General features: G+C 40.1%; 1 protein-coding gene across 1 annotated transcript; it reads right to left on the reverse strand.

Moving 5' to 3' along the window:
- Positions 1–371: 371 nt before the first annotated feature.
- Positions 372–25,680, reverse strand: LOC114558187 (immunoglobulin superfamily member 21). Its single transcript, XM_028581975.1, has 10 exons — positions 25,671–25,680; positions 24,685–24,797; positions 20,125–20,246; positions 19,752–19,870; positions 18,245–18,360; positions 3,613–4,126; positions 2,401–2,501; positions 987–1,179; positions 867–899; positions 372–427 (listed from the first exon to the last, which is right to left on the reverse strand). The coding sequence occupies exons 1-10, from the start codon at positions 25,678–25,680 to the stop codon at positions 372–374; spliced, it is 1,377 nt and encodes a 458-aa protein (XP_028437776.1).

Consider the following 25,680-nt stretch of genomic DNA (forward strand, 5'->3'; position numbering starts at 1 on the left):
ACAGCCATTTTCATGTATTCTATGCACAGTCGTCCTAGATGATCTTATCATATTTGTGTCATCTTTGGTTGGTGTAATCCCCTGACTAATGTGTCCCTAAATTGCAGAGGAATAGATGATAGCTCCAACTATAAAGTTGTAATGTCATGTGACATTAAGCCATTTGAGGCCGTTTACAGGTATTACATTCTTAAAATTCTTCCTAGAGGACTTAGGGTTAGGGTGTGTTCATTTGCAATACATAATTTCCAGTGCGGAAGTGTTGGGTCTCAGTGAATTAAAGAGTATGATCTAGGCTCTATGTGAAAAGTATCATAAGATAACTTCTGTTGTGATTTGGTGTTTTATGAATTAAATTGATTTAAATTGACTTAGGAGCCAGGGGGCCTGTGATTGGCTGAAAGGTGTGAGGGCAGTGGCAACACCACTGGCATGAAAGTGACATGAAGGAGAGGTGTAATTGGGAAAATGTCATTATAGAATAAAAACAAAAAAGCATTTTGAAATAAAAGTTTCTATTATGAAATCCAAATGAAGTCCAATAAAACTTTTTTCATTATAATGACTTGAGATTCAATGACTTCTTACATTTTTTCACAGACTTTTGTTTTTAATTTATACAATGTATTCATCTATTCATTATATTATAATTGGACATGACATTTAACACTTTGGAGCATAATATGTTAGTGCTGTAAAAAGAGTTTCTTTTATAATCAAGAAGTGTTGGAAATGCTCAGCTAGTCGGAGTCAGAAGCCTGGATTTCTGTGGTTACTTTGTGTTTATATGAATGGTTCATTACATTAACGGGATGTAATCAGAATAACACTAGTCCTTGAAATGAATACAACTGAGAAAGACCTACCAATAAATTGTCTTTTCCTCAGTCTTGGGTTGTCTGTAAAAACACACAAAAAGACATTACTGTGAGCTCACTGAACTAATGATAAATTATTAGAACAGATGCCCTCATAAACAGACTCACCAAACACGATGAGGCGGGTGTGGGTATCTGTGGACCCAAGAGGATTCTGGGCCGTGCAGCGGAACATTGAGCCATTGAGCTCAGCAGGAACTCTCTCCATGATGAGTTCCCTTCCGTTATGTTCTTCTCTGCCATCTAGCAGTGGCCCGCCGACCTTGGTCCAGGTGAATATGGGCTCAGGGAAGACCTCGCTCTGTGGACACATGGGCACACACACACACACACACACACACACACACACAAACACACTTGTGTGTGAGCAGAGAGCTGAAGGGTCAAGTCCAAAGTGACTTGAGAGAACAAGGTGACAGAACATTAATCTCTCCCTAAACAGCTGCCTTGGCATCTCTGGGCTCTCTGAGCTTTTTTAGTTTTTTTCCTTTAATAGGTCAGCTGAAGAGACACTGGAAAATGTGCAAGAGAAAGGGGATGACAAGCAGCAAAGGGCCTCGGATTTGAACCAGGGCCGCTGACAAAGACTGAGCCTACATGGAGCCGGACTCTACAAGGTGAGCTAAAGGCAGCCCCAATCTGAGCCTGTTCTTAACCTGTAACACTGCACTGAGGCACCTCAATGAGCAGCACTGGAACAATCACGTCCAGGTATTAAAACCCAGGTATTGTATTGAGAAATCTGTTCTCGCCTCATTATTGCCCTTACCAGGAACATCACTAGGATTGAAAGACAGGGGGGGGCTTAGCCCCCTGGGTATGTGAAACTTGCGCTTGCAAAATCTTTGCTTTAATTGATAAAACAAGCCCTAGATTCTTCATGATAATATATACCGTGTTTTACATTATTTAAAAAAAAAGAAAGTCAAATTAGCTCTGTCTAGGTCCACCTCCTTCAGCGGGATAACCGCCAATCCAGCTTCTGCCTATAATTCAATTCAGTGAAGTGAGTTTAATAAATTTCACTTTAATTGATAACACATGCCCTCCTTTTTCAATCTTTAAACTACATTCCCTGTTTTGTTTTTGCTTTCATGTATTTTAGAAAGCCTTTTTAAACGGTGAAAAATAGACCACATCAGATGACCCTGCACAATGGCCAAGTGTCTTAGGCCCTACTAAATACTGTGTATTTGTAACAAGAGGACTTATACAGGTCAAAGATATAGTTTGTAATGGCCCACTTTCATTGTGCCCTTCCCAGATCTTAATACTGGTCATGTGCTTTGCACATTTGCTTTTAAGCCACCAGCACCTGAACCTGCCTGTAAGCCCATCTATACCCTTTAACAATAAACCAATAAAAAAAATCAACTACTGTCTGGAATGGAGCAACTGAATTCAGAAACCTGTATTACACTTTTTTACTCTGTCCATATCTTTTATCCTGGAATGTCCCCCGATGTCATTTTATGACTTCACAGGATTTCCTGTTTAAAGAGCTACTGTGTTGGAAACTCACTGCAGAAGGTCCCAGCTGGAAGCCCTGGACAGTGATCCGCACTGTGTCTCCCACAGTGGCCTTACTGGGGCTCATGGACAGCTTGGGTCCTCTGGGAGCAGCTGATAGAAAAATAAAATGGGACGTTGGATTGCTGTTGTACAGTAACACAACACTTATATTAACTTTAATGAAACTAAATAATAGGTAACATGTACTATTATGAGTACAAACCAGTTGCAGTGAAGTGGTATAAAACTGTGCTGAAGGCTCAGGATGACCCACTTACTATTCATTGAATCATGAATTTATTTATTTATCATGAATAAATAAATGTTCTTCTTTAAAATACAGGGGGCATAAGTATACACACCCCTATGTTAAATTCCCATAGAGGCAAGCAGATTTTTATTTTTAAAGGCTTTTCATGGTTTTTTAGCCTAATAGCTGGTTTGATTTGCATTGAGAAATGATTTTATGGAAAGTACCCCATGCCAATCTCTAGGTATGGTGAAGGGTCTGTGATGATGTGGGGCTATTTTAATTCCAAAGACCAAGGGAACTTTATCAGGATGCATAGTATCCTGGATCCATGATTTTAAGGAAGAACATTCATTTATTTACAATACATTATTCATTCACTAAGAAAATTGGTATCCTTAAAGGTTGGATTTTCCTAATTTCTTTTAATTAAGGCATTAAGATCAATTTCCAAAAGATGATTTTTTTTTATTCCTCTTTTTAGTCAACTTTAGCATGGGTTCATGATTTACTATCACCCTGGGGTGAAATCAGTCTGGCTAATATGGAGTCTTATTCAGGCTGCTAAAAAAACCAAACCTCCATATTAGCCAGACTGATTTCACCCCAGGGTGATAGGATACACATCCCTTAATGTCCCTGTGCATTTTCGGAGCATTCTGATGAAAGAAAGTAAAAATAAAGGCTTAAATGTCAACTTAAAGCTATATTTCAACTCTGTTTGAGGCTGCTATTTAAAGCCATATTGTAAGTCTTATTCAGGCTGCTATAAAAACCAAACCTCCATATTAGCCAGACTGATTTCACCCCAGGGTGATAGTATACACATCCCTTAATGTCCCTGTGCATTTTCAGTCTTATTCAGTAGGTGCTCATAGCACCACTGTATATGGTCTGAGTAACTGGATTCAGAAAGAATTCTGTGTGCATGTCAGTTCAGAGCCCAGCTCTGTGTGTTGGTGCATGACTCACCCAGTGTGACCTCGGCCTGCATGGGCATGGACAGAGCTGGATGGTTGACCTCACAGCTGAAGAGAGCGTCATTGTCCAGCTGGGGGTTGAGGCTCCAGGTCAGCATGGCTCTCACCTCCATGGTGCCGTCACGTGCTGCATGCTGCTGCTGCTGGAAGTAGTAGAGCGGATCGCTGCTCTGGACCCAGCGGGGAAACTCCCGGCTCACCACCGTCTCAGGAATCACCTCGGTGGTTGGCTCGGAGTCTGACTTGGACCCATGTTCTCTGCCTTTTTCGGGGCCATCTGGGCCATCTTGGCCCAGCCGAGCAAGCTTCCCCTCTTGTTCCAGCTGGGACTTCTTGAGTTTGGTGTCATCAAGGTCTCCACTGGTGAGAGCCCGGGAGCTCCATAGCCCCACTAGTCTCCTGTCAAAGCTTTTTTCTAGACCTCGGCCCTTGCTTGGGTCTTCCACTGAGGACAACTGGGCAGTTGGCACCACATCAATAAGCTCACCATCTCGCTTGAAGTACACCTTAAAAGCCAGAACAATGGCAGGTCAGATCAACTGGAACACAGAATCTCCATTTAACAAGACAGTTTGCACTGTGCTGTCAATTGCATGAGGGGCAGGACAAGTCAAATGCTTTGACACAATAATAGTTGGTTAAAGGAGATCCTAAGTAGTCAATAATGATGTTCAACAGGAATACGTGATTGTTAACTAAGTGCAGGCAACACTTTACTGGAGGGACGTGTGAACATTTAAACAAGTTGAGCTGGAGGCCTGCACACATGCGCGTATTTGGGTGTCACTGTTCCTCCTGACAATTTTTGTCAATCCTGGCAATGTGAGAAGGAGGGAGTCCACACAAGGGATTTATTTAAACCATCATAATGTATTACTAGGGATGGGTATGGTTAGGGTTTATTCGATACTGCTTAATTAACGGTTCTGTTTCTTATTGATAATTTTATTGGTTCTTTTTTATTATTTTGTTACAAAATTGAGAAAAGACTAAACATTGTTTTATTATTCTTGTTAACAAATAGTCGTTGAGCAGCAACAGCAGCAATGTTTAAATAACTAGACTATACTATTTCAAACAACAAATGTAAAATAAATACATAATACAATCCCTCCTGGAATTTGATATCACGATCACAATAATTCAGGCGAATTCAACCAATCGCCGCGAATTCACTGTGACTCACAAATTTGTCCAATTACCAGAACTTCACCGCAAATTTGACTAATAACCGGAGCTTCCTGCGACTTCCACCAATTACAGCAGTCCCCCATGCCAGACTTTTGCTGAGAGTCACTGACAAAGCGAGAGCGAGAACAGGTTGACAACAAGTACAACGCCAAATGAATTTCCTTGTGTAGGGTACGGAGATGATCACATTTACGAACAAAATCTACAGCAACAGGCCGTGCAAACCAATTCAGACCGTCCTGCCTACCTATACACATTTTAACATCAAAGTACGCTGTTACGATTTGTCACACTGATGTCACTAAAAGCTGCTGCTGTTTCAATTCCGTCTGCTCTCTTCAGCAGGCAGGGCACGTGACTAACTGACACACACACAAAACACACACACACACAGTAATTCTCACACACACGCACGTAGATGCAGGAAAAACCGGAGATGAGACGGTAATAAGACGATGACTTGAGTTGACGTGCAATAAAAAGTTAAGTACGCTATCAAACCATAAGTGAATGTGTGTCCCAGGCCTTTTTACAATGTGATCATCAACAAGACACTGCCAGATATGTTTAAATTTGATCCATTTAATAGTCAATTATTATTTTGTGTCTTAAATCCACAAGCCATGTTTTATATTATCCCAGCTATATAGCGAAGTCCAAGATGGTGGCACGCATAGACGCAATGGCTCTAGGCTCTCCCTTTCTGTGCTTTTTAAACCTGTTTTTGCTAATTTGTTTGTTTGTCAGTTGTGTCAAAGACACACCGTGAGCTGATGTGTCCAAGATTATTTAAACTAATACCAGCAACGTTTCCACCGACAGTAATGGACCAAAAACCACGTCTTTACTTAATTTAACACTTTATTTAAATACTGGGTAAAAGAGAAGATAAAAACAGTTCTCCGAATTTAAAAGATAATAACAAAAAAGGGTCAGAGCTTCCGCCACAATTTCCAAGTGCTTGCGTCATAGTCTGTTCCATAAGCAGGTCACAAGAGGGGCGGCCGATTCCGTTGGGGGTAGGCTGGGCTTCTCTTCCCCTACGCCACTCTGCGATACCCACACTGGAGGCACTAATAATTCCCCTGCCCAAGAAACCTACCATAAGCAGCTTAAATGACTACTGCCCTGTGGCATTTACACCAGTGATCACCAAGTGCTTTGAGCAGTTGGTCCAGCAGCACATCCCAGCCAACCTCCCACCCACCTTTGACCCATACCAGTTTGCCTACAGAGCGAACAGGTCTACAGAAGATGCTATTATCACTGCTCTCCACAATGCACTATCCCACCTTGAACACCGGTGGGGCTATGTGAGGATGCTCTTCATTGACTTTAGCTCTGCTTTCAATACAATAATTCCTGGGAGACTTGTCACCAAACTCACAGATTTAGGACTCCCCTTATCCATCTGCCAATGGATAATGGACTTCCTGACCAACCGACCTCAAACCGTAAGAATAGGCCCACACATCTCCCAACTCACACTCAGCACCGGCTCCCCCCAGGGCTGTGTGTTGAGTCCTCTGCTCTACTCTCTCTACACACATGACTGCACCCCCATCCACTCTACCAACACCATCATTAAATATGCGGACGACACACCCGTGGTTGGTCTCGGGAGGAGGTCTGCAGACTGGTTGAGTGGTGCAAGGACAATAACCTCATCTTGAACACATACAAGACAAAGGAATTAATCATTGACTTCCGTAGGAAAAGGGCAGACACGGAACCACTCCACATTAATGGGGAATGTGTGGAAAGGGTTCCTGTCTTCAATTTCCTAGGCACACACATAGCAGAGGACCTCTCTTGGACCACCATGGTCAAGAAGGCCCAGCAGCGACTCCACTTCCTGAGAAGCCTCAGGATAAACCACCTGGAGGAGAAGCTGCTGGTGTCCTTCTACCGCTGCTCCATCAAAAGCGTGCTGGCCTACTGCATATCTACCTGGTATGCCAGCTGCTCAGCAGCGGATAGGAGGGCACTCCGGAGGGTCATTAACACCGCCCAAAAGATCACCGGCTGTGCCCTGCGCTCCCTGCAGGATATCTTCAGTTCCCGCTGCCTCACCAGATCTGCCAACATTCTAAGAGACCCCTCACATCATTTATTTGCACTGTTGCCCTCTGGAAACGCTTCATGTCCATCAAATCCCGGACAAATAGACTTAAAAACAGTTTTTACTGGGGACTTCCGGTGATGGTGGAACAGTATGGCGGCTTGAAAACGGTGCTCCTTTAAGCCAACACAATAAACTCCGCCAAAACTCGACAATTAAATGCAGAGAGACACAGGGCTGCTGACAATGAGTGGAGGGATAACTAGAGCAAAGAACAAAAAAATCCCGGATGGACAAGGTAAAGAAATAAATCGTGATGAAAAGGGAAAAGACCAGCTAACAGAAGCTAACGCTATGGCTACATCGCAAGCGAGCTTAGATAGCATTAGCAAACAAATCCGAGCCATGCAAGACGAGCTGAAAATGGACTTGAAAACGTTCAAAGAGGACATCGCTACCCAAATGAAAAACAAGCTGACTGAATTCAAAGAGGACATAGATTTGCGGAGAAGAGGGTATGAAGTAGAGGACGCCACCGATACAGGAGACACCCCAGCCCATGGTGGGACCCAGTCGACTGGGAGGGAGGCTTGGACATGCGTCGGGAGAGATCGATCCTTGCTGACAGCCAGACGGCTGCAAGAATTCCAACGCAAGGATTACAATGCATGATGATCACTTGCTCAGACCTGTATAAGTATAAACGAGATGAACATATATTATAATGTAATATGAGTCAAAAAGAAAATGTTAGGATTAAGTATGACTTGACCTGAAGGGATACAGATAACTGACGTGTTGGTTTAAAGGAAACAGAAGCACAGCAACTTATAACATAGACCTAGTATGGACAGATCAACCCCTTATGGGTTACATCTTACTACTAGCTGGAGGCCCTTCTTCAGTGGAAGGCATTCCTCTAAAACAAAAGAAGTGTCAGCATATAAAGGTTGTTGACCTCTTCTTTCGGAGGTCACCTCATCTGTTTATAGTTAAGTTAGGATGTTTTTTGTTGTTTAAAGCATGGTTAAGTGCCTGCGGTTATTGTTAGCCTGAGTGGGAGACATTACAATATGGACAGATCAAAAACAGTCTATGAATACCAAGCAAGAAGGTATTAAACTTATGTCACTAAATGTTAATGGCTTGGGAAACCCAGTCAAAAGAGCGAAAATTATAACCAAAATAAAAAAGGAAAAAACTGCAAGAAACTCATCTCTCACAAGCAGAACATGAGAAGTTGAAAATATTTGGATTTAAAAACACCTTTCATAGCTCCCATACTTCTACCCGTAAAAGAGGAGTTAAATTCGAATGTCATAAAGAAATAAAAGATTAAGAGGGACGATATATTATTGTAAAAGGGACAATTGACCAATTGCCATTAACATTGGTAAACATATATGCCCCACCCAAAAGTGACAAACATTTCTTTAAGTCACTATTTTATTTGATTGCAGTGGAAATTTAAGGTATACGTATATGTAGAGGAGACCTCAATGTGATAATGAACTATGAATTGGACACAACTAGTTATAAGAGAAATAAGAAATCTATCACAAAGTTAGTGAAAAATACATGGGAAGAAATGTATGGAGGGACCTGCATCCTACACAGAGAGACTTTAGTCAAGGATTGACTATTATTTTAGGCAGAAGGAAGACAGGGACCGAGTACAAGAATGTTAAATTGGAGTGGCGGATGTGTCCGATCATAGTCCAATCTACTTAAAGGTTCACTTGAGGTCCAGGCGAAAAAACACATTATGGAGATTAAACGTGGGGATTTTAAATAACAAACTGGTTGTCGAACGAATCAAAACTGAAATACAGAGATATTTGGAGGAAAACGACAACGGTGAGACGGACCCAGCAATACTATGGGATGCACTCAAAGCAGTTATACGAGGAAAATTAATTGCAATTACAAGTGACCTGAAAAAAGAAAAAGAAACTCAATACAAGACTCTCTAGCTGACCTAAAGCAATTGGAACAAAAACATAAAGAAAAAACAGACATAAAGACACAACAACAAATGAAAGAGGTGAGAAACCAAATAAATAAATTACTCCAACAGGAAATGGAGATAAAGGCAAGGTATTTAAAACAAAATGATTATGAGTCAGGACCCAAAGCTGCCAGGCTATTGGCGAGAAGATTACAAAAACAAGAGGCAGGAACTGCAGTCAATAAACTGCATGATCCCAAGTCCAATCAAACAAAATATGAACCAAAAGACATAGAAAAAATATTTAGAGATTACTACAAAGAACTCTACTCACAAACAACAATAGATCATAGCGATACTAAAATATTTCTAGACTCCCTGGATCTGCCTTCTATAGGTAAAGTGCAAAATGAACATATAACAGCAAAGATAACTATAGATGAAATCCATAAAGCGATAGGGAAACTAAAAACTAATAAGGCACCAGATAGCGACGGGTTCCCATCAGAGTGGTACAAAAAGCTTGAAAAAGAACTGTTGCCACTATTACTCAGGTCCTTTAATTGGACCATGACTGAAGAGAATACCCCACCCTCATGGAATGATGTAATAATTTCAGTAATCCCCAAACTACTAAAGGATAAAGAGTACTGCTAAAATTATAGACCATTATCAATCCTAAATGTATATTACAAACTATATACCACTTTAATCTTAAACAGGCTCCAGTCTATAGTAACAGATTTGATAGAAGAAGACCAAACCGGCTTTGTACCAGGTCGACAAACGCAAGATAATATTAGAAGAATACTACACATTATACATAGAATACAAAAACATAGAATACCAGCAGCATTGATCAGCCTAGATGCGGAAAAGGCATTCAACAGGGTCAATTGGGATTTCTTATATCTAACCATTTATAGTTTTATAAACAGGATTACTGCAGTAAAAATGAACATTTTGCCACGTTTACTATATCTGTGTAAAATACATAAGTGTAAAATATTTCTTGTATGTAATGTATAATGTCCCCCAACAGGCACTGTTCTCAATGTTGTTCCTTAATTTCTCAACTTCCATCCTTTACTTTCTATTGCTCTCTTTCCATCTTTAACTATATTTTAAAAAAGCAATAAAGGAAAGTAAAAAAAAAAAAAAAAAAAAAAAAAGTTTTTACTCCACTGCAATGCAGACACTGAACACTGCCAGTCACCTTCACACACCGTCTGCAACAACTGGCACCACCACACCTGGACTTAGGGACTGAGCCCCTCTGAGTGTGGAACTGTTTGCACTGTAAACACTTACTTACTTTCCATGCTACCTCATTTTCAGTTTTATGTATGCACTGGAGATTGCAGGTAAATGGGAGGCTGGGGGGTTGAGAATGGCTGGACACTATATTGCTTTTACATTCTTATTTTTTTAATGTTTTTAAATTCTATTTCATTTATTTGCAAAGCACCAAGAGGAATGCCATCCAATTTCGTTGTATCCTGTACAATGGCAATAAAGAATTATATTCTATTCCATTTGCAGCATCCTGAGCCTTTTGCAACACTTAGCCCAGAGTAGTTTTATTCTCCCTTAAACATTTGTGAAATATTTTTAAAGAATTCTACAAAAGAAATTACAATTGTCACTGTCTCCCACAATTTAATTGCAGCAAAAATACAGAAGACATTGCAACTTTTATTGTATACTGAGGCAAAGTCAGGCAATTTAAAAAATAGGCCCCAAAATCCTGGAGGGACTGATAAAAATAACATTCTTCACAGTAAAGGTCTAAATGAATTTCAATTACACAGAATGTAGAACCTAAAAAAAATCGTAATAGTTCTTCTGCAGGAAGATCAGCAAATCTGCTATCTCTTTTTCCCCTGCTGTGGAGAAGACCCTCTCACCGGGGGGTGGAGGAGGCATAGACACAGAGATAGGTGACTGCAAGATGTGTCAGCAGGGGCAGAGTACCTCTCTTTCCCCACCATCACAATCTTCTTTTGCCATGCGGATGGAAGTCTTCTTCAGCAAACAGCTTCTAAAGGCAGTCCTTGGTTTGTACAGCAGTCTCCTCTGCTTCTTCTTCTTCTTCTGACTCCTGTGTGGTCCTTTGACAGATCTTCTGGTGCTTGTGTTATAGGTCTGAACGATTTTGGAAAATAATCAAATTGCGATTTTTTTTAAACCAATATTGCAATTGTGATTTAAAATGTGATTATTTCTTATCTGCTGTATTATTCAACAAAGACAAGCAATAAATCGTATTTCCGTGGCAGAAACCCTCATATATGCTTTTATTACCTCCCGTTTGGCCTACTGCATTGGAGTCCTTTCTGGGGTCCCCAGCAAAACCCTAGACTGGCTCCAGTATGTCCAAAACTCTGCTGCCAGGGACCTCACCCACACCAAGACCTGGCACATCACCCCAACCCTCATCCACCTTTACTTGCTCCCAATTAAGACCTGCATCAAATATAAAAAAACTTCTCACCTACAAATCCCTCCATGCCCTGGCCCCACAGTAACTCTCTGACCTCCTCCACCCATACACCACACCCCTAAACCTGCGGTCCTCAGACGCTGGCCTGCTCTCCATTCCCCACACCAGACTCTGTACTTTTGGAGACAGAGCCTTTAGTGTTGCAGCCCCATCCCTCTGGAACACCCTCCCTGCAGATATCCGAAATGCTACATCCCTGGACATTTTAAAAAAAACTCCTGAAACAACACCTGTTCACCATAGCCTACAACCTTCCTTAGTTTAGGACTGTAATTCTGTTAAGTGTCCTTGGGTTTCATGAAAGGTGCTATATAAATAATGTATTATTAGTAGTATTATTAGTATTATTATAATTATTATTACTGTGTGGTTCTCAGTAGCTCACAGTGTTTTTGCTAGGAAAACCAGCATATCCACTTTTGCTGGTTTAGAGGACGAGCGAGTGCAAGTCACTATATTTCCTCCGGTGCTACCCTAACCCTAACCCAGGCTTGGTTACCGTACTAAGGGGCATCATGTCTTTGGCGATAAACTCCGTTACTGCTTGAGTAATTTACTCGTTCCATTTTAAATTATTTTCATATGGAGTTAACGTTACACCTTCAAACATTTCTGTGAGTTATGCCTGTTGGGTGGTATTTTGCTTCCTTGACAAACTGGTGTGCTTTGTGTTGTTTTTTTAAGTGCTGATACAGGTTCGTAGTGTTACCCCATGAGGTAGCAACATTAGCAAGACAGGTTTTGCACAATACCTGAAGCTGTGCATCATCTTCTTTTTTTAAACCAAAATAGTCCCACACAAGTGTCATACTGTTCCTATTTGGGACTAAAGTTTCTGTCGAGCCTGAGGCTGTGGTACAACAGGTCAAGGTACGACGTAGAGTTAGCGTGCCAAGTTGATGCTTTCTCTGCAGATTGCAGACTGCTTTGCTCTTGCGAGTCACTTGACCAAATCGCAGCCTTTGCAATTAGGAAATTGCGTTTTAACATATTGCGATATCATTGCAAATGCGATAAATAGTTCAGCCCTATTGTGTTACATTGGCTACTGCTGCCCTTCTCAACCGGTCCCAGCAGTTGGCATCATTATTCATCTTTCCCTTGAACCTGGGGTCCATTGCTGTTGCCTCGTATAGGAAGGGCTGGATGGTGTCTTTCTGGTAACGTCCAGTATGCATATAACGTTGCATCCAGAAACCAATTGAAGTAGGCATGTAGTAGTGATGATGAATCCAGTAAAGAAACAATTGCTGACTCACATCAACATAAAATATCCTGACAGAATGAGGTAATATCTTTAAGTTATGAGCCGGGAGACAGACTATAGAGACCTGATAATAGTGTTAGATGGGCAGCGGTAAAGATGGGAGAAATTAGGTATGAATATGGTGCTGAAAGATTTAGAATCATTGATTTAAAGAAAGTGGACAGGTTGTAAACTATTAAGTCTAGACAGCATAAAGAAGTAGATACATTAGTGGAGAGGAGACAACTAAGAAAGCAAAAGAGAAAAGCAACAATAGATGGGAAATGTAATTCATGTTTTGCAAAAAAAAAGCTAAGAATCCAGTTAGCAGTACAACTTTGAGGGAGAGAAAGAAGAATTAGCAAGTTAGAACAGTCTTTTATACAGATCCATTTAACCTTTGGATTTAAGATTTGGATTTTTCTCCTGATATCCCACCATTAGGAGAGATGCAGTATACCAGGTTCAGTCTTTCATTTAGCTCTTTTGTTGTCTACAAGCTATTTATTCCTTTTGTGGTGTTCATATTTTTGTTACACAGACAATGTTCTCGGGTCTGGTGGACCCACCACACTATTAGGCTTTTAAATCAATACAGCCATAACAATTTATGTAAAAATACTTAATAGATGTTTACTTTAGCTGACCAATGATATATATACATCATTTATGTTTCAAAAAAAGGTAAAAAGGTAAAAAAAAAAAAAACAGAAACAAGATTTTTTATCATTATTGGTGCTTATTTCTTAGAACTTAATCAGAACAGGTGAAAGTGCTTGAAATGTAACAATTTTGTAACTTTGTGTGGGAATAGCAGGTGCAGAAACCGAACACCTCATCTGTAAAAGTTATGTGTAGGGGGGGGGGGTGTACCATGTGCAGTCATTGAAAATAAGTTATTTTGTATGTTCTTCACAGAAAATGAGCCAAGGCTAATGAGTTTGAGTTAGAATAAATAATACACAGCATCATTTTTCTTTTAGCAAACATTGAAAATGGGTCCCACAGACCCGAACAACATATATTAATGAATATCCGTTACATTGAAGCCAGTGCCAAATGATTAACACAAAGCCATTTAAGACCACCAGCTCCAGAAAACTCTCTCTGTATTTCTCAATATGGCTATGATCACAAAAGGGTGTAGTCTGGCGACATTCGCACGCAGCAGCTCGCGTGATGTGTTTTATGTCACAGCTGAGAAAGGACAACAGCAGTGTTCAGCTTTGGAGATGAAGAGAACATAAAAACTGCTAAATATTTTCCTCTTCTGAGTCCATCTTGTTTTTTTAATCCTCCATGTCTTCCTTGATTTGACAGGATAAACACTACTAGCAACTGTGTGGAGGAGGGGCGGTGCACGCTCACCAAAGGCTTGTTGTCATTGACAGAAACTACACACTATAGCTTTAACGCACATATTTTATTGTTACTTTTTAAAGGCTCAAGAATTGAGATTTCTGGGGATCAGACACTTCTGAGGCACTAACGTCTCAACCACCCTGGACAATATGGAGGGAACATCAGCCTTAACCATAAACATCACTTAACCAAGACATGGTAAAATATAAAAGGCGCCCAAATACAAAATGCTTCAAGTGCATGCAATCATAATGAAAACAATTATTTATTCTTGCCTTCACAGAAGCGGCAATATGTAAAGTTGTGCTTTTATCTAAAATATATATATAAATATATATATATAAAATATAATTTGTGGCCGGTTAGTTCAGTTGGTAGAGCAGATGCACATATGCAGAGGTTTCTTCCTCAACACAGAAGGTCCAGGGTTTGAGTCTGACCTGTGGCAGTTTTCCTGCATGTCTCCCCCCCCCTCTCTCTCTCTCTCTCCCCTTTCATATCTCAACTTTCCTATCCAATAAAAGCATAAATGCCCCAAAATGTAAAAAGAATATATATATATATATATATATATATATATATATTCTAATTCATCCTTTCAGATTCCCAGCAGAACACCGCACTTCAAGTGGTTTAATCCCAAACTTCTGAAGTGCTTCAGTGCAAAGCAAGGTAAATACTTTAAGCATTTTGTATCCACAGTACCTTTTTAGAAAATTTCATAAACTGAATGAATGCCATAGACATAATCTATCATATCCTCCATGTTTTACTTTAGCAGAGCCATTGTTCCATCTTTAATACATTTGTTTTGTTCCTATTTATGACCTGGAACATGAGAAGCAAGTGGACAGGTAACAAAGTGAAGGCTGTCGAGTGGCACACGTTTCATTTCATAACAAGCTGCTGAGTACCAGGTAAAAAGGACTTTGAGTCTTGCCTCCATGCAGAGCCAGTAGCTCTAAAAGACAGAGACTACGTTGCAATCAAATACTACATTTACAACAGAATCATATTAACGGAAGGAAGATGAATAGAGAGAACTAGAACATGCCAACTGCAGCTCAGATGTAATTTAATTTCTCTTGAACTCCCAAGAAGGTGCTCAGTGCGTACTTAGATATCAGCATCACCTCAGATATCTAATGTTAATGTTTGTATTGGGTTTTGTTTTGATATTCTTATATTCATATATCTATTGATATTTTCTTGTACAAGCATGACACAAAAATTTGACTGAAGCTGCCAAATATTTTGATGTTGACATGTACACATTTTTCAACCCTCTTGTCCTAGTCTTTTTCAGACATTAGAATTTGTTTTTTCCATCTACCTCAGGATAATATCATACAATCATTGTTCCCAGTAACTGACATAATTTCTTTCAGAATTTAAAGTTTAAAAATGTGTGTTAATTCTCTGCTCTCAGTGTCACCAAGCATGTAACAGGGATTGTTACTTTCACACTTATTTCCCAGGTTTCCAGTATTGCTTTGTTTTCATCCACAAGTTGTTATGTGTGGTCTTTTAACTATTGAAAAATCAATTGGAGTGGTTGCTTCATGTAACAGGCCTTATGTATGTTAAATTCCATTAATGCAAATTCTGACATTATTTAGAATAAGCTGAACACACTGTCATGTTTCAGGCTGGAAGTTTTATATCAGATTCATAATTTCTTTTTTATAAAATGACACTAAAGAGAGTTGCTCCTTCATTTTTAACACTTGTACAGTGCCTGTTCAAAATGTGCCTGTTTGGAACAGACCAATTGCATGGCCCTTGATGTAATGCTTCTTGTAGCATTCTCCAGAACCAAATTGTTCCCCAAAATTACTTACAGAAGGACCCCAAACTACTTAATATGCAACCTCACTGTATAGCCTACTGGTTGATTGACTGACTTATAGTGTACTTCAACTTCAGAGGAAGATATTGTACTACTACATTTACCTACAACAGAGAATGTTGCAGATTTAGAATTTAATCACAAAATTTCACAATTAAAATGTGAAGTAATCAGACATTTGCCTCATGGACTCATGGCAGTGCACTACTCATCCAGCCAATCAGCACAAAGCTGCATTAATCAACCACCAGAAGCAGACCAAGTACAGAGACAGACTCTGACTCTCACGGAATGTGATTCTGTGTCTGTGCGCAGAGAGCTCTGTGCCTTGAGTTTACACTTCCATACATAATTTTCCCAGATCAAACCGGTTTTATTAGAAATGGACATTCCTTTTTTAATTTAAGTTATAAAACACAATTTATAATCCATCTACTACCTCTACTCCAGAAGCAGTGATATCATTGGATGCTGAAAAGGCTTTCGATCGCATAGAACAGAAAAAGGCGAGAGAGAGAGAGGGAGAGAGAGAGAGAGAGAGAGAGAGAGAGAGAGAGAGAGACTGCAGCTGCTCAGTGTTTCGTGCGGTCATTAGGCTATAATACATCCATGGTTTTGTGTTATCTAAAAGAATTTCAATAAAAACAATGGTTTTGGCCCATGTCTCACAGCGATGTTGATTAGAGTGGGGAATCCTCTGACGTGGCGACACATCATTGTGTCCGAGGTATATCATTGGAAACATCCTATTCTTTGGGCATATGGGGGCACAGCACCCACGGGAGCACAATATCCCGAGCTTCGAAGCCCTATAGTCGCTGCTTCACCCTCCTCCGCCCGCAGCCTCTCGCTCTCTTTCGCTCCGTCCATAACGCTGTAGTCTGGCTCAAATGAACAACGTAGCCTATAATTTTTTCTAGCCTACTTCATAACAACAGACTACCTGAACGCCTTTTTCTCCTGTCGCGTTTCACTCTCCACAGCACTGTCTTCGGACAAAAAAAGTCACGTCCTGTGATCGATAATGTTAAAGTAAATATTGACATTAGTTATATTACATGTTTCAGTAAAACATCAAGCTAACAATGAGAAAACTATTCTTCAGCCCTCATGTCACCTGTCCCTCGTTTTTTTGTTCTTGTGTCCCTGTGAAACGTCGTCTTCTGTGGCCAAAGTACTGTCCCAATACACAAGTTCGCATTTTGCCAAGAACAGTTAAAATTCCCAGGAATGTTCTTGACACATCTAGATTATACTGTATAAAATCATCTAGTTATGACTTAAATATCGTTAGATGAAGAGAGTTGTTTTGCCAGGAGATGTTGTGTCAGTGATATTTTAAAGCGATTCTTACTGTTTTCCCGAGTTCAGAGAGTTCACACTTAGTTCCATGTAACCACAGCTCTGTACATTGTAATGTTCTTCACCATACTGGTTTTCGCTTTGGGTAGTGTGAATCTACCTCCAATAGCGTGCCCGGTATGGCAGTTAAGCACATTTGAGCTTAAACATAGCTTTAATTATGTGTAATACCCTTGGGAATTTAGTAACTGAAATCTTTTTTTTTTTAAGCAAAGAGAAAGTGCATCTATATTTTACCTTTAGCCAGGATAAACAGTTATGCATTGTATTTACATTGGTTCATATGAGCATTGAAGTGTACAATGTGCTGCTTTGTGTTTTTTTTCAATTTTCTCATCTGGGTCATGGAAACACTGGGCCAAACTACTGAGCAATAGTCCAGATTAGATCAACCTTGTGTCTTAATGTCCCATTACATTTTTGTGCTCCCCATCTTACTCACCAATTGATCTATATGCGTAGACCATAATATTTATTATCTATTGTTGTATCTAAAAGTTTGGTCTCTTATTTAACATCTGTTACATACAACTTTAATCTAGCCTCTTTTCTTAAAATATAATTTACTTTAATTGTAAGTGCATTGAGACCATGTTTAATGATGATTTTACACTTTAAATACATTTGATTGAATGACCCATTTCATAACTGATGAACGTTTTACGTAGATTCTTGTGGGAGGAATCATTGCACTCAGCAAAGAGTTTTCTTTTTCTCTAGCCGTCTTCTAGGCAACAAGGTAATTTAAAGCAAACAATGTATGTATATATAAACAGTGATGGTATCTTTAATATTATTCAGACAGTCAGCGGGCAGCCTACAGCTGGATGCTCCTGTGTTCATCTTGTTTACTGCTCATTATACATGGTCATGTGACCAGAGAGCTTGGTGTCTGCCATCATTATTATTTACCACTACTACAATAACCCAGTGCTGGGCAGAGGTGTCCTTGGTTAAACAAAGACAGCTACACTTCAGTAGATAAAAATAGAAGATTAAATTAAATGGTGTTCTATTAAGATTATGATTATGTAGCATTGCTTCTCTTTATCTTTTGTAAAACAATCCAGAGAGATAAACAGTAAAATGGCTCAGTCTCACCATGGGAGCTGGCTTTGCTCCTGTAACAATGCAAACCAGAGTGAAGTTGTGGGCCTCATAGCGGCTGAAAGGAGCCAGGCTGTTGGCTGCCACCACAGAGATAGACTTGGGAGGTACTGCAGAGAAAATACAAAGATGACACTCTTTCGATTAACTATATCAATATAATAGAATATCAGTTATTAGCTATTCATCAAGTAATATAAAAATCAGCAATAAGTAGTGAGTCATACCGACTCACTACTTATCGCTGATTTTTTTTACTGGTATTGCTGGTGATGACTCCAAGCTGAGACTGCAAGTGGAGCGCCTTTAAGTGTGAACATTTCAAAACAATTCAATTATTTTTGTACAGATGAATGAATTTTAAAATAAATCGTGATCCCCTGATTTTTCTTCTAAAGCTATGGTCTTTAAAAATCACAAGAACGGTGGCCCTGAGAGGCCACAGCACGCAACAATAAGACAACACATGCAAATAAACCACAGCACGCAACAATAAGACAACACGTGCAAATAAACTACAGCACGCACTAATAAGACAACACGTGCAAATAAACTACAGCACGCACTAATAAGACAACACGTGCAAATAAACCACAGGACACACTAATAAGACAACACGTGCAAATAAACCACAGCACGCAACAATAAGACCACATGTGCCAATAAACTACAGCACGCACTAATAAGACAACACGTGCAAATAGCCCACACCACAACGGAAGTGTTTCCAGGGGACACTTTTAAGTGATGCACACATGCCTCAACCATTGGCTTTCAGGTACATAGACAGACCAACAACTGGACAATTTTAACAATTTTCGCCATTTTATTAATCACTAAATTCACTTCTGAATACGTTTTAGGCGAGAAATGAACTCTTTAGATTTCGAATATAGGCAGTCTAGCGAAAGTCTTGTTTCAAAGTTTTCGGAATTGAGTAGCTCCATAAAGTGACGCGACAGCCAGGTAGCGCCTGCCGGGGCTGCTAGCTTGTCGCTCAGACAGTCCTGCTCAGAGACCCTGCTCTAAGCTGGAGGTCTCTCAGACCGGTCTCGTGAATAAAAGGCTTTCGCCATTGATGGATTATTTGTTTAAATATCACAACACATGTCCATTATAAGATTAACCTGTGGTTAGCTGCATTTTCGGAGTTAAACTCCACAAGCGCTTGCAGACTTAACAACCTCGCTGGCCGGCCGTCTCACACACACACACACACACACACACACGCCGATACATAATAATAAAATACTGAGCACCCTACGTGTGCCAGACTACCAGTAGGCTACATTCATTTAAAATTAAACATTGCAGTTGGTGCTGAGTGGAGCGTCTGTCATAGTGTGATTGGTTATGTTGGTGGCATTGATTCTTAATTTCCCACGAAGCTGATCGCGGTTACGTGCCAGTTTAACTTTTCATCTCCAATCCTATCTATATGTGTTGTCCTATTGTTGCGTGCTGTGGCCTCTCAGGGCCACCCTCAGAAATGAACACATACCTATGACAGTGAGTGTGATGCTGCCAGAGGCTAGAATCACTTTGTCTGTGGAGCTCTTGTCATAGATCCCCACATGGCACTCATACAAGCCGTCATCCTCCATCTGGACCTCAGGAAGCCTGCTCATACACACAGTTACAACAATTACAGAGGGAGTTGTTTTAATTTTACCTTTCATTTTTAACATCTCAGGTTCTTGAGATTAGAGATAGTAAAAATACAGAGATAGAAAAAAGTTTTTTTTTCTAATTTCACATCCCCCTACCACTTACTCCCCCATTGTCAAAAGAAACCATGCCCCAGATGGGAATGTTCCCCCAAACATTTCTGTCTTTCTATGAATTTTGGTACACCTTGTAGTGTCCTGTCTCACCGCACAGTTGATTGGTAGACCAGGTCCTCTCGTCTGTGGTTGTCCTCCATGTGGGAGTAGGTGCTGTTGTACATAGCATCATAGGTGAAAATCTTCTGCTTGGCACTGCCTCCTTCAACCACCTGAGAAAACATTAGCATTATTTAGTTTGTGTACAGTAGCTGTGTCTATGTAGACATTAGTTAAAATGTTATGTGTATGTATAATGGGGCAGCGCAGGTTCTGGGTTTGAACCTGTAGGCCATCTGGGGTCTTTATATGTGGAGTTTACATGTTTTTTGGGTGAGTTTTCTGTGGGTTCACTGGTTTCATCCCACAGTCCAAAGACATGCAGGTTAGGTTAATTGGACACTAAATTGCCAGACAGGAAAAGGGGGGAGAAAGAGGGGGGGTACATGGGGTGCATGCTCCACAAGGTGAGCCCCAAGAAATTGGCTTTTTATCCGTCTATGAGCTTCACTTGTCCGATACGCTCTTTGGATCCTGGTCATGTTGACTATATATTTTAACCGGTTAAAGGACATCCAACGTGGATTTAAATCAGAGTGCCAGTTAGTCTCCCTTTCTGTAGGACATCCTGTGTGCAGAATACTGGCAAGGGCTATGCGGCATGGTTGTCCTATTGGCCCACTTCTTTTTGCTTTGGCTATGGCTATCCATCCATCCATCCATCCATTCATCCATCCATCGTCAGCCGCTTATCTAGGGTTGGGTCACAGGGGCAGCAGATCCAGCAGGGGACCCCAATCTTCCCTTTCCCGGGCCACATAAGACAGCTCTGACTGGGCAACCTGATCTCACAGAATCTCGTGAAATGAACACGGCCCCTTAACTCAAAATCTGTGGCAGTTTCACAGAATCGCAAAAAAATCCATGATGGGCCCACGCGGGACAACAACAGGACGGTTGGGTTTAGGAAAAGAATGGGATGGTTGGGTTTAGGAAAACAATAAACGGTTGGGTTTAGGAAAAGAAGAACGGGACGGTTACGGTTGGGTTTAGGAAACGTGACACGCGGGACACGATTCCCGGTCTCCTGGGTGAAAGTCCTGTGTTTGACCCATCCACCACCCCAACCAACCTCCTTACGCGGATTTTCGGGCTTTCATAATACTCGTTAGCATAGTCACTCCTAATCAGTGTTGGGAACGTTACTTTAAAAAAGTAATTAGTTATAGTTACTCACTATTTGTTCCGAAAAGTAACTGAGTTAGTAACTGAATTACTCTATAATAAAAGTAACTCGTTATCAGGGAAAGTAACTATTTGCGTTACTGTTAAAAAAAAGTTGCTATATGTCAAAGAATTTTGATTTTTTTTAGCAGTTTTCACAAGTCAGTTTAAATGAGTAGAACCGACAGGTGTTTGTACATAACTTTCGATATTTATTGCACGTCGACAGAAAGCAAGAGGTTTATCCTGCACTTCAAGTATTATCTTTGTAAGAAAAGTAAACAGTTACACCATATAAACTTATATGACACATATACTTTTAAAAACATACCTGCCTATCATAAAGTTGACTTCAGCCTGTGTCATAGGTTTTTGTTGTGAGGCAGAAAGATCTAGCTTTTGCTGCTTGGAGGACTTTGCTCCGAGTCCTTTGCTAGTGGATGGCGAGCTTTCATCGGTGGTGGAGGTATTGGTGGTTTTGGCCACTAGCTTTGTAGATGCGTGTGTCGTTGTAAGATGCTTCATTAAATTAGAGTTGCTTATAACGGATGTCGACAAAGTCTTCGTTCCTGGACATAATGTACACATTACATGAGCGTTCTTGCCTTTGACCACAATGAATTTGAAGTATAGTGCTTATAGCTCCACCTTGAAAATGCCAACTTTTCATCGGATTGCTAGTCAATCCGATGAAAAGTTGGCATTTTCTGGCATTGGCATTTTCTACTTCAACTACTGAAATACTGACTAGCCATCTCTGCTGCTTCATCAAATCTCTGTTTAGCTGTTGTGTGTGTGTGTGGCGCGTGTGCTGGCATGTGTGTAAAAACACTGGCTCTGATTAGCTACCATGAAACATGACTGCCTTAGCCAATCATAATAGCTTACCTCATTATTAACCCACCTCCTCACTAGCTGTGAGCCAGGGGTGCGTTCAGATTACACAGTTTATTCAATCAATGCATAGTAACGCACTGCATTTAACGTCCAGTAACGTTAACGGCGTTGTAACGACGGGAAAAGTAATTAGTTAGATTACCCCGTTACTGAAAAAACGACGTTACCTAATGCTGTTCTTTTAAACGGCGTTATTCCAAACACTGCTCCTAATGCTACGTCATCTTCTCATTGACTTTACACTGGCATTCTTTTCCGTCGTGGCTACACAGAATTTTTTTTTTTTCAGTGACACCACCACGTAATGCGGTGTTAACAGTTTGTGATCATTTCATGGAATTCTGTGAGACCAGGCTGGACTGGGGGAGCCGTTCCCAGGCCAGGGTGGAGATCTTTCCGGAAGCCTCCCCCCAGCTGGATGTGCTACACGGCTAGCTACATGGGAGAATGTTAACACCGCCGGAGCTTAAAAAAACACTCCAGTAGTTCCTGCCTGAAGCAGGTTCTCTTAATACATCCATGGAGCAGATAACCAATCATAGAAGGCCTGCTTGGAGTTGCGTAAGACTTAGCCAAGAGTTTAAAAAAAACAGTTGAAACCGCAGCGTTCAGAACAGTTGGAAATTTGAACTTTTTAGCTCACAGGGATTTCTCTGTTCCACTTTCAGTTACAGCACTCTAGCCTTTTCCGCTATTTCCAGGTCACTTTATACGATCCATTAGCCCATCCTTTACCAGTCTACCGGCAAAAATGGGACTAGATGTAATTTTGCAAATTCCTGTGCTTGTTAAGGTTCTTAACTCAAAAATATATATTACTATCGTGCCTCTCAGTGACGTATCACTTAATAAGGTCTGAGCAGACTGGGGTGAAGAGCTTGTAATAGTTATCTGATGAAATATGGAATTGTGCATTGGGTAGGGTAAACGTGTCAACCTCATGTGCTCGCCTTGGTTTAATTCAATTTAACATTCTTCAATGTAGACATTATACTATATATAACGCCAGACTGTCCAAGATCTACCCTAACATGAATGACATTTTTGATCCATGTCCACAGAAAAGGCAGACCTGTCTCACATGTTTTGGTCCTGTAACAACTTTTGGACTATGGTATTTGAGATCTTGTCTGAGATATTTCACAAAGATATTCAGCCTAGTGCTGAAATAGCTATTTTTGGTGTTCCAGGGGAAGGTATACAAATGACAAACAGACTAAAAGACTATTTGCCTTTGCAACTCTTCTTACCCGAAGAAGGATTTTGTTAGAGTGGAAATCGGAGCATCCACCCAAAGCCTCGGCTTGGATGAACAACCTGCTGCTATTTCTGAAGCTAGAAAATATTAAATATTCCATTAGAGAGTCAACCCAAAAATTCCAAAAGAGATGGGAGCCTTTCAAGTTTTATTTTGAAAGGCACAAGACTTAAAATTAAGTAGAAACTATATCCTCCATAACAAACACTCCTCAGGGACTGTTTGAGCTCTCAGCAATTGATGGTATAGTTTTTTTTAAATTATATTGTTAGTTTATTTTTATGTGTTTATTTTATTACGTACTTGGTACAATTCCCTGTATATATGTAGGCTATAGATATTTATTTTTTTCTTTTCTTTTTTCTGTATATTTATTATTTGCATAGGCAGTGTGTGGGGGGTGGGAGGAGCAAAAGAAAAAGAGTTTGTTGTCAAATGTTTGTAAACTATGCTGGGTTTTTTGCAACACCCCCCCCCCAAAAAAAAAGATGCATAAAAAAAAAAGGAATCTTGTGAGAGTGACGTTCTCTTCACGAACATCACTTTGACACAACACAGCGCTTTCTACAGTTACTGTGGTGTCTTTCTAATTTTGGCCGCTTTACCTCATCAACTTCTCACAAAACATTCTAAATTTATTATCGTTTTGTGTTTTTTTTGTTTTGTAAGGCTCTTATTGTATCCCTTATTGCGAAAAAATACCTAGGCTGATATCCTTGGTATGTAAATGCAAGCAATACACCTATTTGGAAATTAGTAACTTGGCTAAGTGTATTTCACCACTGTTTCTGACCGCGAAGAGCCACGACTTAGGCATGTCTTTTAGGGTCGGATTTATTTTCTGAAGTAAAACTAATGATAGTAAAACTAATAATACCTCACAATAAAATTTAACTAACTTAAAGTGAACAGTAAAAGAGAGTTACTTAACATCTGCTCAAGGTGGAGCTTTCAATTCTAATATAATGTATTCAATTTGGGTAGTGGTTTTCTGCAAAGTAATCATAGACTAATGGGTTTCACCTGATATGCACTGTTGCCTTTGTCAGATTTTTGAGGTTTGAACTGATTATTCTCAGCTGGGATGAATCAATCAGGCCACTGCTCATGAAAAAAACAGGGAAAAGGTAATACCTACTTACCTATATTTATGACTTTACATTTTATTTTCAAACAGATACATTGAGGGCTGAAAAAGGGGGTGGAGGCATTCATTTCACCTGTGTGCTCACCCGAAACCAGACAATCTCTCGGAGGTTGCCGTCTGTTTGGAAGTTGCATTTGAGTGTGACTGTGTCTCCAATGACAACAGAAGGAAGAGGCTGAATGGAAACGCTTAAATAACCTGCCAAACAGAGAAAAATGAGAGACATTTGAAAATGACAATACCCTGTATGGCTCCTGTAGTGAACTGTGATGTATGTTCTTATGCATTTACAAAGTAATCCGCTATGAAAGCGTGACTAGACTTGAGGTATTTTTCAACGTATTCTCATCAACGATATCGTCGTCTGATTTGTTACAAAACTTCTGCATACCGGTTTGTATATCTTACGAAATTTTACGTTCAATATAGCTAGGGATGGGTAGCATTAGGATTTTATCACTACTCTTATCGATACTACTATCTATAATTTTGTGCAAAAAATAAAAACATTAAAAGATTCAAAAGTTATTTTATCATTACTATTTTGCAGAAATAGGTTAAATTGCGCAGAGCTGCAATGTAACCTAATGGGGCAATTGTGTAGCCTTGCTTTCTGTACACTAAAAGTTATTTTCTTTTGCTACTGACAGGCTCAGATTGTTATTAAAAGTGTCTGACAACATTATCGATCTCACAGGGTGACTTTTTGTCCGATTACAGTGGTGTGAAGAGAGGAACGCGAGACGAGAGAAAGGTGGTCATGATGTCTGTTGTTATGGATAGGCTACAGAAATTTTAGGCTCCTGTTATCTAAAAGATTTTCAATGCAATGGCACCGACCAATCTTGTCTTACTTTAAATGTAAGCAAAACAAAAGGCATGTTCTTTTCTAAAATGGAATATGAAGTAGGCCTAGTGTGTTGAGTCATTTACAAATGGATTTGTAAATTACTCCAGCTCTACAACAATTAGGCCCTTAGAATCTTTGTACAAACAGGCTTTTAAAGTAATTGACAAAAAGACGTTAAGGTATCACCACTGTGGAATACTACGCAAACACCATCTACTCACCTTTGAACAT

This window comes from Perca flavescens, chromosome 7, assembly GCF_004354835.1.
Source record: "Perca flavescens isolate YP-PL-M2 chromosome 7, PFLA_1.0, whole genome shotgun sequence".
NCBI classification, from domain to species: Eukaryota; Metazoa; Chordata; class Actinopteri; order Perciformes; family Percidae; genus Perca; species Perca flavescens.